At 40.9% G+C, this 13,780-nt stretch overlaps 1 protein-coding gene and 1 long non-coding RNA gene across 7 annotated transcripts in view; one reads left to right on the top strand and one right to left on the bottom strand.

The window, feature by feature from the left end:
• The window catches only part of LOC140453203 (uncharacterized), a 128,610-nt gene that overhangs the window by 9,776 nt on the left and 105,054 nt on the right, over window positions 1-13,780 (top strand). The gene's annotated exons all lie outside the window — the stretch shown is intronic.
• Window positions 1-13,780, bottom strand: part of cngb1a (cyclic nucleotide gated channel subunit beta 1a) — a 217,498-nt gene that overhangs the window by 1,603 nt on the left and 202,115 nt on the right. For all 6 annotated transcript variants that reach the window (XM_072547720.1, XM_072547719.1, XM_072547716.1 and 3 more), the window contains one exon: window positions 11,484-11,670. In XM_072547720.1, coding sequence (XP_072403821.1) covers window positions 11,484-11,670 — 187 coding nt within the window. The remainder of the gene's footprint in view (window positions 1-11,483; window positions 11,671-13,780) is intronic.

Below are 13,780 nucleotides of genomic sequence, written 5' to 3' on the forward strand. Positions count from 1 at the left end.
GAGGAGAGTTCTGATTAGTTGGCAAATGGACTTTGATTAGCAGAGGTGTTGCCATGGAGAATGTAATTCAACAAAATAGGTGACAAAATTGACTGGTCCATTTCTCAGAGTAGAAGTCCGACTCAATCAGAGTCATCAATCAGAGTCCATTTTTCTGGTTTAAAATCTAAACAAAGCTCCAGCCACCTCCTCTTTACAGTGGACATGCAATCCCTTTACGTCAGGATAGTCTTAGGGCTCTTCGCTTCTTCCTGGAAAAATGCATGAACCTTCTCCATCCACCACCACCCTCAGCCTGGCTGAGCTTGTCCTTGCTTTGAACAAATTCTCCTTTAACTCCTCCCATTTTCTTCAGGTCAAAGGGGTGACCATGGGTACCTGCATGGGTCCCAGTTATGCCTGTCTCTTTGTGGGGTACATGGAACATTCCTTGTTCCAGTCCTACTCTGGCCCCACCCACAGCTCTTTCTCAGATATATCAAATTACATCATCAATGCTGCTTCCCTCTCTCATCCAGAATCGGAACAATTTATCCATTTCCCGTACAATTGCCACCATGCTCTCTCCTTCACCTGTTCCATCTCTGACTCCTCCCTTCCCTTTCTCGACATTTCTGTTTCCTTTCTTGGGCACAGACTGGCTGCCAATATCCATAAGAAACCCACCGACTCCCACAGTTATCTTGACTATATATCCTCTCACTTTGCTTCCTGTAAAGACTCTATTCCATTATCCCAGGTCTCCCATCTGTCCCAATGATGACAACTTCAATAAGAGACCCTCTGAAATGTCCATCTTCTTCCTCAACCGAGGATTCCCCACCATTCTAGCTGACAGCTGTGTCCAAACCATCTTCTATACTTCGGCCCTCATCCCCATCTTACCTTCCATACCAGCAATCGGGTCTCCTTGTCCTCACGTACCACCCCACTAGCAGCCACATCCAAAGGATCATTAGCTGCCATTTCTGCCACCACCACAGACACCTTCCTCTCCCTTGTCAGCCTTTCACAGGGACTGTTCCCTTAAGGACACCTTGGTCCACTTTTCCTTCACCATGTCCTGGCACTCTTACGGCTCGTTCCCATGTAATTGCAGAAGGTGTAACATCTGCCCATTTACTTCCTCCCTCCTCACTACCAAAGGCTCCAGGCATACCTTCCTGATGAAATGGCAATTTACCTGCACTGCATTCAGCCCAGACAACTATTTTCACTGCTCTCAATGTGGGCTCCTCTATATTGGGGAAACAAAACGCAGACTGGGTGACTACTTTGTAGAACATCTTTGTTCTGTCCATAGAATAGAACTATACAGCGCAGAACAGGCTCTTCGGCCCTCAATGTTGCGCCGACCCATGAACTAATCTAAGCCCATCCCCCTACACTAACACATCATCATCCATGTGCTTATCCAAGGACTGTTCAAATGTCCCTAATGTGGCTGAGTTAACTACATTGGCAGGCAGGACATTCCACACCCTTACCACTCTGAGTAAAGAACCTGCCTCTCACACCTGTCTTAAATCTATGACATCTCAATTTGCAGCTATGCCCCCTCATACAAGCCAATGTCATCATTCTAGGGAAAAGACTCTCACTGTCCACGCTATCTAATCCTCTGATCATCTTGTATGTCTCTATTAAATCCCCTCTTGGTCTTCTTCTCTCCAATGAGAACAGACCCAAGTCCCTCAGCCTTCCTTCATAAGACCTTCGCTCCAGACCAGACAACATCCTGGTAAATCTCATCTGCACCTTTTCCAATGCTGCCATATCCTTTCTGTAATGGGCTGACCAGAACTGTATACAATATTCCAGGTGAGGCCACACTAGTGTTATGTATAGTTGCAGCATGACATCGCGGCTCTGGAACTCAATCCCTCCACCAATGAAACCTAACACACCATATATCTTCTTAACAGCACTACCAACCTGGGTGGCAACTTTCAGGGATCTATGTACATGGTCACCAAGATCCCTCTGCGCATCCACACTACAAGAATCTTTCCATTGACCCAGTTTTCTGCCTTCCTGTTATTCTTCCCAAAGTGCATAACCTCACATTTATCTGCATTAAACTCCATTTGCCAAACAAGTTCCCCTGCAACCTGCAACATTCTTCCACACTGTCCACCACTCCACCGACTTTAGTGTCATCTGCAAACTTACGAACTCATCCACCGATGCCTGCGTCCAAGTCATTTATAAAAATGACAAACAGCAGTGGTCCCAAAACAGATCCTTGCGGCACACCACTAGTAACTGGACTTCAGGCTGAATAGTTTCCCTCAACCACCACTCGCTGCCTTCTTAAAGAAAGCCAGTTTCTAATCCAAACTGATAAATCACCCTCAATCCCATGCCTCAGCATTTTCTCCAAAAGCCTACCATGTGGAACATTATCAAAGGCCTTACTGAAGTCCATGTACACCACATAAACTGCCCTACCCTCATCCACATGCTCGGTCACCTTCTCAAAAAACTCAATGAGGTTTGTAAAACACGACCTGCCCTTGAAGAAACCATGCCGACTATCTCCAGTCAAATTGTTGCTTGCTAGATGATTATAAATCCTATCTCTTATAATCCTTTCCAAAACTTTTCCTACAACAGACATAAATCTCACTGGTCTATAATTACCTGGGTCATCTCTACTGACCTTCTTGAACAAGGACACAACATTTGTAATCCTCCAGTCCTCTGGTACTAAACTTGTGACAATGACAACTCAAAGATCAAGACCAGAGGCTCTGCCATCTCCTCCCTAGCTTCCCAAAGAATCCTCAGATAAATCCCATCCAGCGCAGGGGACTTATCTACTTTCACACCTTCTAGAATTGATAACACGTCCTCCTTACTAACCTCAATCCTCTCTAGTCAAATAGCCCGTCTTCTCCACTACTATATTCTCCTTTTCATGAGTGAAAAAAGATGAGAAATATTCATTTAGCACCTCTCTGATCTCCACAGGGTTCACACACAACTTCCCACTTCTGTTTGTAACTGGCCCTATTTCTACCCTAGTCATCCTTTTATTCCTCACATACCTATAGAAAGCTTTAGGGGGTTCTCCATTATTCTACCTGCTAAAGACTGCTCATGTCCCCTCCTTCGTCTTCTTAACTCTCTCTTTAAATCCTTCCTAGCTAATATGTAACTCTCCATTCCTTCATCTGAACCATCTCGTCTCAACGTCACATAAGCCTCTCTCTTCCGCTTAACAAGAGATACAATTTCTTTAGTAAACCACGGTTCCCTTATCTTATCATTTCCTCCCTGCCTGACAGAGACATACCTATCAAGAACACGCAATATCTGTTCCTTAAACCAGCTCCACATTTCGATTGTCCCCATCCCCTGCATCTTGCTTCCCCATTCCATGCCTCCTACGTCTTGCCTAATCACATTATAATTGCCCTTTCCCCATCTATAACTCTTGCCCTGTGGCACATACCTATCCCTTTCCATCGCTAAACTAAACGTAACTGAATTACGGTCGCGGTCTCCAAAGTGCTCACCTACCACTAAACCAAACACCTGGCCTGGTTCATTACCAAGTACCAGATCCAGTGTGGCCTCCCCTCTTGTCGGCCCTTCGACACACTGTGTCAGGAAACCGTCCTGCACACATCGGACAAAAACTGTTCTATCCGATGTACTAGAGTTATAGCATTGAAGCATCTAGAGTTATAGAATGATCATGAGCTTCTGGTTGCCTGCCATTTCAACACACCACCGTGTTTCCTGATCGACATCTCTGTTGGACTTGCTACAGTGCTCCAGTGAAACTCAGCAAAAACTGGAAGAACAGCATCTGATTTTCCATTTGGGAACCCTGCAACCTTCTGGACTCAATACAGAATTGGGTTCAATAATTTTAGGGTATAAGCACCTTCTCCCATTTCCTTACTCCAATTCCCACCCACCAGGTCTTGTCATCACATGGGCTGCTACCATAAACAAGAGATTGTCAGCCACTGATGATCCCCATTAGCAGCTATTCATTCTTCCAGACTGACTTTGACTCACTCTAGATGATGAGCCATCTAGACTCTAAACGTTAGTGTGCTTTCTTTCCATGGGTGCTGTCTGACACGTGATCTCCAACAATTTTTATTTTCAGTGTTTTTCTCTCTCTCTGGGTTTCATTTCCACCAATCACTTACTCCTTCCTCCTCGCCTCCTCTATCGTGTGTACCCAACTTTTCTGAGCTAAAATCAGTTCTGAAGAAGGATCACTGGACCTGAAATGTTAATTCTGCTTTCTCTTCACAGATGCTGCCAGACCTGTTGAGTTTTTCCAGTGATTTCTAATTTAGTTTCTGGTAATTAAGTGCCAGCATTAATGGGTACATTATTCATGACAGCAGGATGAAAAGCTTTCACAAAAAGTATCTTTGTTCTGAACATACTACCAAACAACTTTTACTTAGTTACTGGTTTAACTAAAGTAGTTGTACAACAGCAATGTCATTAACTAAAAAAATGATTAATAGCGTTATGATTATGTTACTGGACCAGCCCTCCTGACACAAGAATTTAAAATCCCACTGTGGCCGCTGGCAAATTGAAATAAATCCAAAATTGAAATTTAGTCTCAGTAATCAAGACTACTCAATTGTTTTGAAAATCCATCCTGTTGACTTCATGCTCTTTAGGAAAGGAAATCTGCCAATTTAGTCAGGTCTGCAAGATAAGTTGGTGGAATGGACAGGAACATGGCAGATACAAATTAAGAAGAGAAGTATTAAGTTATATTTTGAAAATAAAAGAATACAGGCAACATGAAATAATGTGGGCTATTTTAAAGGGTGTGTACCTGGGATGTAAAAGTGCACAAATACATTCATAGAATCCCTACAGTATGAAACAGGCTATTTGGCCCAACAGGTCCACACTGACCCTCTGAAGAGTAACCCACCCGGACCCAATCCCCTACCCTATTACTCTACATTTACCCCTGATTAATGCACTTAACCCACACATCCCTGAACACTACAGGCAATTTAGCATGGCCAATTCACCTACCCTGCAAATCTGAAGGTAACAGAACGAGAAAGTGGTTAGAAAGGCACACAGAATTTTGGCTTGAAAATTAAGGAAATAAAGTGCCTTAAAGCTAGGCAGTTTTGACACACCTTTCTAAATTCTGTTTTTGCTTCAACTACAGTTTTATGTGTAATTCTGAGCCTTGTGATAATACTATGGCTTTAAGAGGTATATTTTAATTTTAAAAAAAGTTGAGACCGAGGTGACGAGCAGTATACTCAAAGTCAAAAAAAAAGCTTGTGAGGCCTTGGGTTTTTTTTTTGTAAAGTTGGAACAAATTAAGCAGCCTGAAGAGGTGGAGTCAAGCTCCCACAGAATCAAGGTTTTTAGTTTCGGCTTTCAGCAATTGCTGGGGTCTTGAAACTGGATGTGGAAGCTCTTATCCCCCTATATTTTACATCTAAACGTTGGGGTTCACTTCCTGCTGCTGGAATTGCATGTAGGACAATCTATTTTACTGAATTTGCCTTTGCCAAAGGTTTGTTTATGGGATGTTACTATATTGGAACAGTTAATTAGTAGAAGTTTATGTATATTATTTTAATAAGCATTTCAATAGGATTACAGCTAAGCCAATTTTATTTTAAATTCCTATCTTGTCTGTATTTTAATGCTGTGTAAAGCGTGTTTTGCTTACAGTTAAGTAGTTTGACCAATTGAATTGTATCTGAAATACAAGGCTTTACAATTATCATTAAAATAAGAAAAAGTTAGGGGCTAGACTTTCTTCTTAATATATTTTGAGGGGGTTTGGTTTGGTGCATAACAGTATCATGTGAAGGATTTAGACATGGTACAGAAAATAATTTACAAGAATAGTTCCAGAGATGAAGACATCAGTTATGTGAACTGAAGAGAAAAGTTAGAGTTGTTCTCCTTAAAAGATTGAAGGATTTCTAAAAGAAGTATTCAAAATTATGAGAGGTGTAGATAGTAGATGGAGACAGTCTAGCCCCATTGACAGAAACAGAACCAGAGGAAACCAATATAAGGTGAATGATAAAAGAATCCACAATAACGTGAAAAATCTTTTTTACACAATGAGTTGTACATTCATGGAATGAATTGCCAAAGAGAATGTTGGAGGTAATTCAATTATGGCTTTGAAGGGAAAACTGGATAAGTATCTGAAGAGAAAGATTTTCAGTGCCATGGGGAAAGGGCAGGAGAATGGGACTAGTTGAGTCATTCTTGCAGAGGGCTAGAAGTACATGATGGATTGAATGGCCTCCTGTTCTTTTTCACTTTTGTTAGAGCAATTGTATCATTTTTTTGTGAACTTAAAATGGGGATGTGGCTTCCTACATTTAGTTAGCCTTGCATAGATTGGAAGTTCCAGTGCAGACTTGGAGTTGTGGGTAGGTGGAGGCAAAGATGGGTTTTGCATTTCACCAAGGCCATGAATGCCAAAAATGTTAAGTCGACAGATTTTAAATTTCACCATAGGTGTTTTAGGGCTCAAAGCCTCTTTGTTGTGGTTCTGAACAGGAATCTGCAGAGCTAATAGTCCTAACCACTGCTACAGACATCTGGAAACCAGTATGTATCAAGAGAACATCTATGCAAAAGAAACTCCAACTTTTCTCTTCAGTTCACATAACTGATGTCTTTCATCTCTGGAACTATTCTTGTAAATTATTTTCTGTACCATGTCTAAATCAGTCACACGATGCTGTTATGCACCAAACCAAACCCCCTCAAAATATATTTAGATGAAAGTCTAGACCCTAACTTTTTCTTATTTTAATGATAATTGTGTCTCAAATACAATTCGATTGGTCAAACCATTTGCTTACAAGCAGGCTCAAATAAAGCCAGATCAGACAAAGTGTAGTAAGTGTGCATTCCAGGTGTGCCTTTAGAACATCATTTAGAACAAATCTAAAGGATTACTAAAAGCATTTCTTCTTCTTCTAGAGAACGTACAATTCTATTTCCTGGTAGAGAAGATATTGTAAGTGTGTAATGGCTGATAGGAGATACATCATCCAAAATCACAAAGAAAGAATTTAAACAGCTGATCAGATTTTGAGAAAGGGTCACTTCTGTAGCCAAGAAAAGAAGCACTGGTAAAACTGTATCTGAATGCTAACTTTAGGATTTGGGTGGGCTAAGTAGATCAAATGTTAACAGAGGAATGCTCAAGGAACAGTGATCATTGTAACACAAGCATTATGTAAACTATAGAAAAGGGTAATGTACAATTCAGAGGGAGAATAATTAATGGGGAAAGCCAGCTATAATGGGGTATAATGGATTGGGATCAAATAAATTGGAATCAAGGATTGGCTGGAGAAACTGTGTAACTGAATAATTGTGACTACCTATAAAAAAGAGAGAATTCAGGTCCAGTTAATGTATGTTCCCATAAAGGGTTAAGGTAGAGCAAACAAATCCAGGGCTCCCTGACTAGCAGAAGAGACAGAGATTAATAAAAAGTCGAAAATATATGCTTGTGAAAGCCATCAGGTGGATAATACAAATGAGGATGAAGTTGAATATAGAAGGCTCAGAGAGGAAGTGGAAAAAAGAGAAACAAAGAGAGTGTGTGAAAAGAGATTAGCAGTTAACTTAAAAGGGATTTCAAAAGTGTTATATTGCTATATAATTAAGGTACTCCATCCAGGGTTGGTGCACAAGTATTGGGCGCTCTAGGCAAATCTTTAGCCTTGTACCCAACTCCATCTCTCCATAGTTTTTGAAATAAATATTATGCATTAATAAAATATTTCAATTTATAATGAGATGAATAGTACATAAAAAAGATTAAGGTGATATTTGTTTTACATTCTCATTGTTTTACACTTTACATAGGACGTGCATTTCATCTAATACATATCACCATGTGTAATATGTCCCATATGATCTATTACTCCATGTACTTGCTACAACAGTTACTAGAAGATTTTATGTACAACTTACGCAATCAATAATCATTAATCGTGTGGGCTAAATTAAATTATGTTTTTTGATATAATTTACTGATCTGCAGTTTTGGAATAACAAATTGATGTATAAATTTTCAAAACTGAAATAAACAGAATGAGGAACATAAAACATAGAACAGTACAGCACAGAACAGGCCATTCAGCCCATGATGTTGTGCCGACCATTGATCCTCATGTAAGATAAACCTAATGTACAAACCCTCAAATTTCTGTGACCATATGCATGTCCAGCAGTCTCTTAAATATCCTCTATGACCTCGCTTCCACAACTGCTGCTGGCACGCATTCCATGCTCCCACAACTCTCTGTGTAAAGAACCCGCCTCTGACATCCCGTCTATACTTTCTGCCAAATAGCTTAAAACTATGACCCCTCGTGTTAACAATTTCTGTCCTGGGAAAAAGTCTCTGGCTATCAACTCTATCTATGCCTCTCATTATCTTGTACACCTCAATTAGGTCCCCTCTCTTCCTTCTTTTTTCCAATGAAAAAAGTCCGAGCTCACTCAACCTCTCTTTGTAAGATAAGTCCTCCATTCCAAGCAGCATCCCGGTAAACCTCCTCTGAACCCTCTCCAAAGCATCCACCTCTTTCCTATAATAGGGTGACCAGAACTGGACGCAGTATTCCAAATGCAGTCTAACCAAAGTTTTATAGAGCTGCAACAAGACCTCACGGCTCTTAAACTCAATCCCCCTGTTAATGAAAGCCAAAACACCATATGCTTTCTTAACAACCCTGTCCACTTGGGTGGCAATTTTAAGGGATCTATGTACCTGCACACCAAGATCCCACTGTTCCTCCACACTGCCAAGAATCCTGTCTTTAATCCTGTACTCAACTTTCAAGTTCGACCTTCCAAAATGCATCACTTCGCATTTATCCAGTTTGAACTCCATCTGCCACCTCTCAGCCGATCTCTGCATCCTGTCAATGTCATGCTGCAGCCTACAACAGTCCTCTATACTGTCAACGACACCCCCAACCTTTGTGTCGTCTGCAAACTTGCTAACCCATCCTTCAATCTCCTCATCCAAGACATTAATAAAGATTACAAAGATTAGAGGCCCAAGAACAGAGCCCTGTGGAACACCACCCACCACTGACTTCCAGGCAGAATACTTTCCTTCCACTACCACTCACTGTCTTCTGTCGACCAGCCAATTCTGTATCCAGACAGCTAAATTTCCCTGTATCCCATTCCTCCTGACGTTCTGAACGAGCATACCATGGGGATCCTTATCAAATGCCTTGCTGAAGTAATAGCACTTCATTTTGGGAAAGGCTACAATACATGAAAATCTGTGTTGATATCAAATCAGCAGATTTAGAATGTTTACTCCTGGTGCTAAAGCCCCATGTTTACCTGTATAATTTTATGAGTATTTGATTCAGGCTTTTTCCCCTTTGCCTCGATTTTGCCACACTAGGTGATCACTTAGTAGCATAGTGGTTGTGCCAGCCTTTTTCACTTGCAATGAAAACAGGTGTAGGACAGTTGAGTTGAACCTGTCAGGTACAATTTCTCTTTCTATTCACCTTGAAACAAATTCACGCCTTGGAGTGTTACCAACTGTGGTTGGATTCACAAGTTGAGCTGATTCACTTGCATTTCGTTGTGGACATCATTGGATGGCATTCAAGAGAAGGAAGCTTGGCTGATTTTTTTGTTTGTTAGTAGCAGCTAACTGAGCATAGACTGAGAACAGCACCCCCAAACCATTGGTTTGCATGTGTCAATACAGCACTATGCATTCCAATAACCCTTTCAGACTGTGGAAAAATTTTGTCATAGAATTTTAGCCACTGCAGTTTTGTGTAACCTCTGTGTTCATTTTTTTGAAATGAAAGACTTTACCTCCTTTTGTTTTGTTCACAGAATTTAAAAAGAAAATTAAAAAGTGACACCTAGTTGTAGGGGTCCCAAGTGATGAGTTTTCAGGAGGGGGAGGCTGTAAAATTCTCTGAGTAGCCTTCTTACCCCATATCTGCCAAAAATGTTACAGCCCCAATTAAGGCCCTTAAAGAGCCAAGTATTGGTCAATTAAGGACCACCCAACCTGTCTGAAATGTTGAGGCCAGCAGTGAAAGGTCAGGGGGTGTGGTTGGTGTGTGAAATGCACTGGTAGGTGAGCCTGCCAGGTGGGAAAGTGGGAATGAAGCGAACTTCTATCACTGACTACCTTTCTTGATTGAGGCTCTTTTCTAAGGTCAGAGTATTCCCTCTGCCCTGGCCTTTCCAGGCCAACCCCAGTCTACCTTGCTGTGCCATCCCACACCTCCATCAATCTTTGTAACAATGTAACCCATCCAGTTCACAGCCCCATCCACCTTCCTTCTTGTCTTTGCTGTGAACTCACAAGACCATCATTTGTACTGGGCTCCTGGAATTTAGGCTTCCTGAAGTCTCAGCAGGGATCATGGCTCTTGGTGGCTCTGTTGAGGCTACAAAGCTGCAAATAATTTAGATTGGTTGGCAGCCGTGGTGGGACCTCTCCAAAGTGAGGGGTAACACCACCTGAAAACACAATGTCAGATTTTACATGTACACTGTTGACCCCCACTCTACCTCACCACTATGTCTTTTGGTTCCTCAACCATTGTAAAATTATCAACCTGCTTGTCCGTAATCTATACAGCTATTTCCTCTAGTGAAATGACATAACTGTCTTCAGATTCCACTCCAAACCCATTCCCTAGTGAACTACTCCTTCCTCCTCACTCACAACTCTAAGACCAAATAAGCCTGTTGATAACTTTGGTGTTGTATTTCTCACAAAGTGAGTTTCCGACCATATATCCACACCATCATTAAGATTGTCCAATTTCACCTCCATCAGATCATCTGATTCACCCTCATTCTTGGTCAAGAAATTGCTGCTGAAACCTCCCTCTATTTTTTTACATCTAGACTTGCTTTTTCCATCATACCCCTAACTGGACTCCCACATTTTACGCTTCAAAAAACCTGTCGTCTTTGAAAACTCTGCCCCGTGTCCTTACCAATACACAGGTTCTGTTTATCTATTAACCCACTGACTTATTTGACTCCTGGTCAAGCAATGTTTCAATTTTAAAATGCTTGTCCTTGTTTCTAACTACCTCTATGCCTTGCCTCTGTTTATCTCTGTAAACCCAACCATTGCCACAACCTTCTGAGCACTGTGGTGTCCATGCCGAAATTCATTTCCTAAACGTCTTCACCTCTTGACCACACTTTCTTCTTTTTAGGCTCTCTCTCTAAAATCTAACTTTTCCAAAAGAAAATTTGTTACATGGCTCAGTATCTAATTTTCCTTTCTAATGCTCCTGTAAAATACCTTATGACATTTTATTATATGAAAATGTTTAACTCTGATTAGCACAACCTCTGTTGCATTCTTCTGTAATAGTGAAGATTGATTAAAGTTCTGCTGAATTCTGTATTATGACATTTTTAAAACACAAACATTTGCTCCCTTGACTCTCTTCTCATTATCCTACCTTCATTTTGGCAGATTCCCTGAGTTTCTGTTTAATAAGCGAGAATGTTCCCTTGATTCCAAATTTGTCGGTTATTGAGAGGGCTGCCAAGAATAATTTGGGAGTCTCTGGTCTTGGAGGGATGATATGCTGTATTCCTTTTGGTTGTGGCTTTACATCTTTTCCATCATCTTTAGAGAGGAGTTTCCTGCAAATATATTAGAAATAGCAAATACCTGATTTAAGCAGTGCTATTCACAAACAGTAGTCAAATTCTGAGTTTAGCAATTATTCATAATATGTATCAAAGTTTGAACACTATTCACCAATAGTGTTGCCTCCTATTTAGTAAATCCTTTCATGGGATGTGAGATTTGCTGGCTAGGCCAGCTTTGTTATCCATCCCTAATGAGATGCTAATGGTGAACTATCCTGATGAACCACTGCAGTCCATCTGGTGTACGTACACCCACAATGCTGTTAGGAAGGAGTTTCAGGACAGTGAAGGAACAGTGATACAGTTAAAAGTCAGAATTGTTGTGACTTGGAGTAGAACTTGCAGGTGGTGACATTTCTATGTGTTTGCTGCCTTTGGCCTTTCACATGGTAGAAGTCATGAGATTACACGATCCCTGTAAAAAGAGACTGAGTCACTGTATTGCATAGTGCACATGGTACATACTACTGCCATTGTTCAAGAATGGTAGATGGAAAAAATGTTTCAAGTTGTTAATGGTGTGCCAGTCAAGCTTTGATGTGATTATATTAAGCACCTTGAGTGCTTTTGAAGCTGCATTTTCCCAGCCAACTAAAATTTTTCCATCACATTCTTGCCTTGTGCCTTGTAGATGGTGGACAGGGTTCTGGGAGTCAGGAAGTGATTTACTTTGCACAGATTTCACAGCCTCTGATCTCCACTTGTAGCTACAGTATTTACATGGCTGGTCCAGATCAATTCCTGGTTAGTGGTAACCACCAGATTGTGGATGGTGAGGGATTCAGAAATGGTATTGCCACTGACTGCTTTCATGTTTCTAGCTAGCTTTCTCTCCTACTCTAATTTTTACCTTTATAAATTTTTGCATCATTCTTTGCTAATTTTTATATTCCATCTAATTTTTGTCTTTGCACAATTATATGCTTTTATTTTCATTTAATATCATTTTAAAACATTTCAAGTTAACCACAGATAGTCATGTCTGTTACTTGAAATTTTCCTGACTTGTTGGATTGGCACAACTGCAATGTGGAACTTATTCAAGGAGAGAATGACTAGAAAAAGATGAGGGCCAATCAAGGATAGTAGTGGGAAGTAGCACGTGGAGTCCAAAGGGATAGGGGAATCGCTAAATGAATTTTTTTTGTCTGTCTTTCTCCAGTATGAATACTATGTTGTTGAGGACAATACTGAGATATAGGCTACTAGACTAGATGGGATTGAGGTTCACAAGGAGGAGGTGTTAGCAATTCTGGAAAGTGTGAAAATAGTTAAGTCCCCTGGGCCAAATGGGGTTTATCCTAGGATTCTCTGAAAAGCCATGGAGGAGATTGCAGAGCCTTTGGTTTTGATTTTTATTAGATTAGATTAGATTACAATGTGGAAACAGGCCCTTCGGCCCAACAAGTCCACACCGACCCGTTGAAGCGCAACCCACCCATGCTCCTACATTTACCCCTTACCTAACACTACGGGCAATTTAGCATGGTCAATTCACCTGACCTGCACATCTTTGGACTGTGGGAGGAAACCGGAGCACCCGGAGCATCATTGTCTACAGGAATATTGCCAGAAGACTGGAGGATAGCAAATGTTGTCCCCTTGTTCAAGAAGGGGAGTAGAGTAATTATAGACCAATGAGTCTTATTTCAATTGTGGGTAAAGTGTTGGAAAAGTTATGAGATAGGAGTTATAATCATCTAGAAAGAAATAAATTGATTAGGGATTACCAATCTCGGTTTTGTGAAGGATAAGTCATGCCTCATAAACTTTATTAAGTTCTTTGAGAAAGTGACCAAACAGGTGGATGAGGTTAACGTGATGTATATGGATTTCAGTAAGGCATTTGATAAGGTTTCCCACGGTAGGCTATTGCAGAAAATACAGAGGCATGGGATAAAGGGTGATTTAACGGTTTAGATCAGAATTTGGCTAGCTGAAAGAAGACAGAAGGTGGTGGTTGATGGGAAATCTTCATCCTGGAGTTCAGTTACCAGTGGTATACCACAAGGATCTGTTTTGGGGCCACTGCTATTTGTCATTTTTATAAACGACCTAGATGAGGGCGTAGAAGGATGGGTTAATAAATTTGCAGACGACA

The sequence above is a fragment of the Chiloscyllium punctatum genome, chromosome 26 (genome assembly GCF_047496795.1).
Source record: "Chiloscyllium punctatum isolate Juve2018m chromosome 26, sChiPun1.3, whole genome shotgun sequence".
Taxonomy (NCBI): Eukaryota; Metazoa; Chordata; class Chondrichthyes; order Orectolobiformes; family Hemiscylliidae; genus Chiloscyllium; species Chiloscyllium punctatum.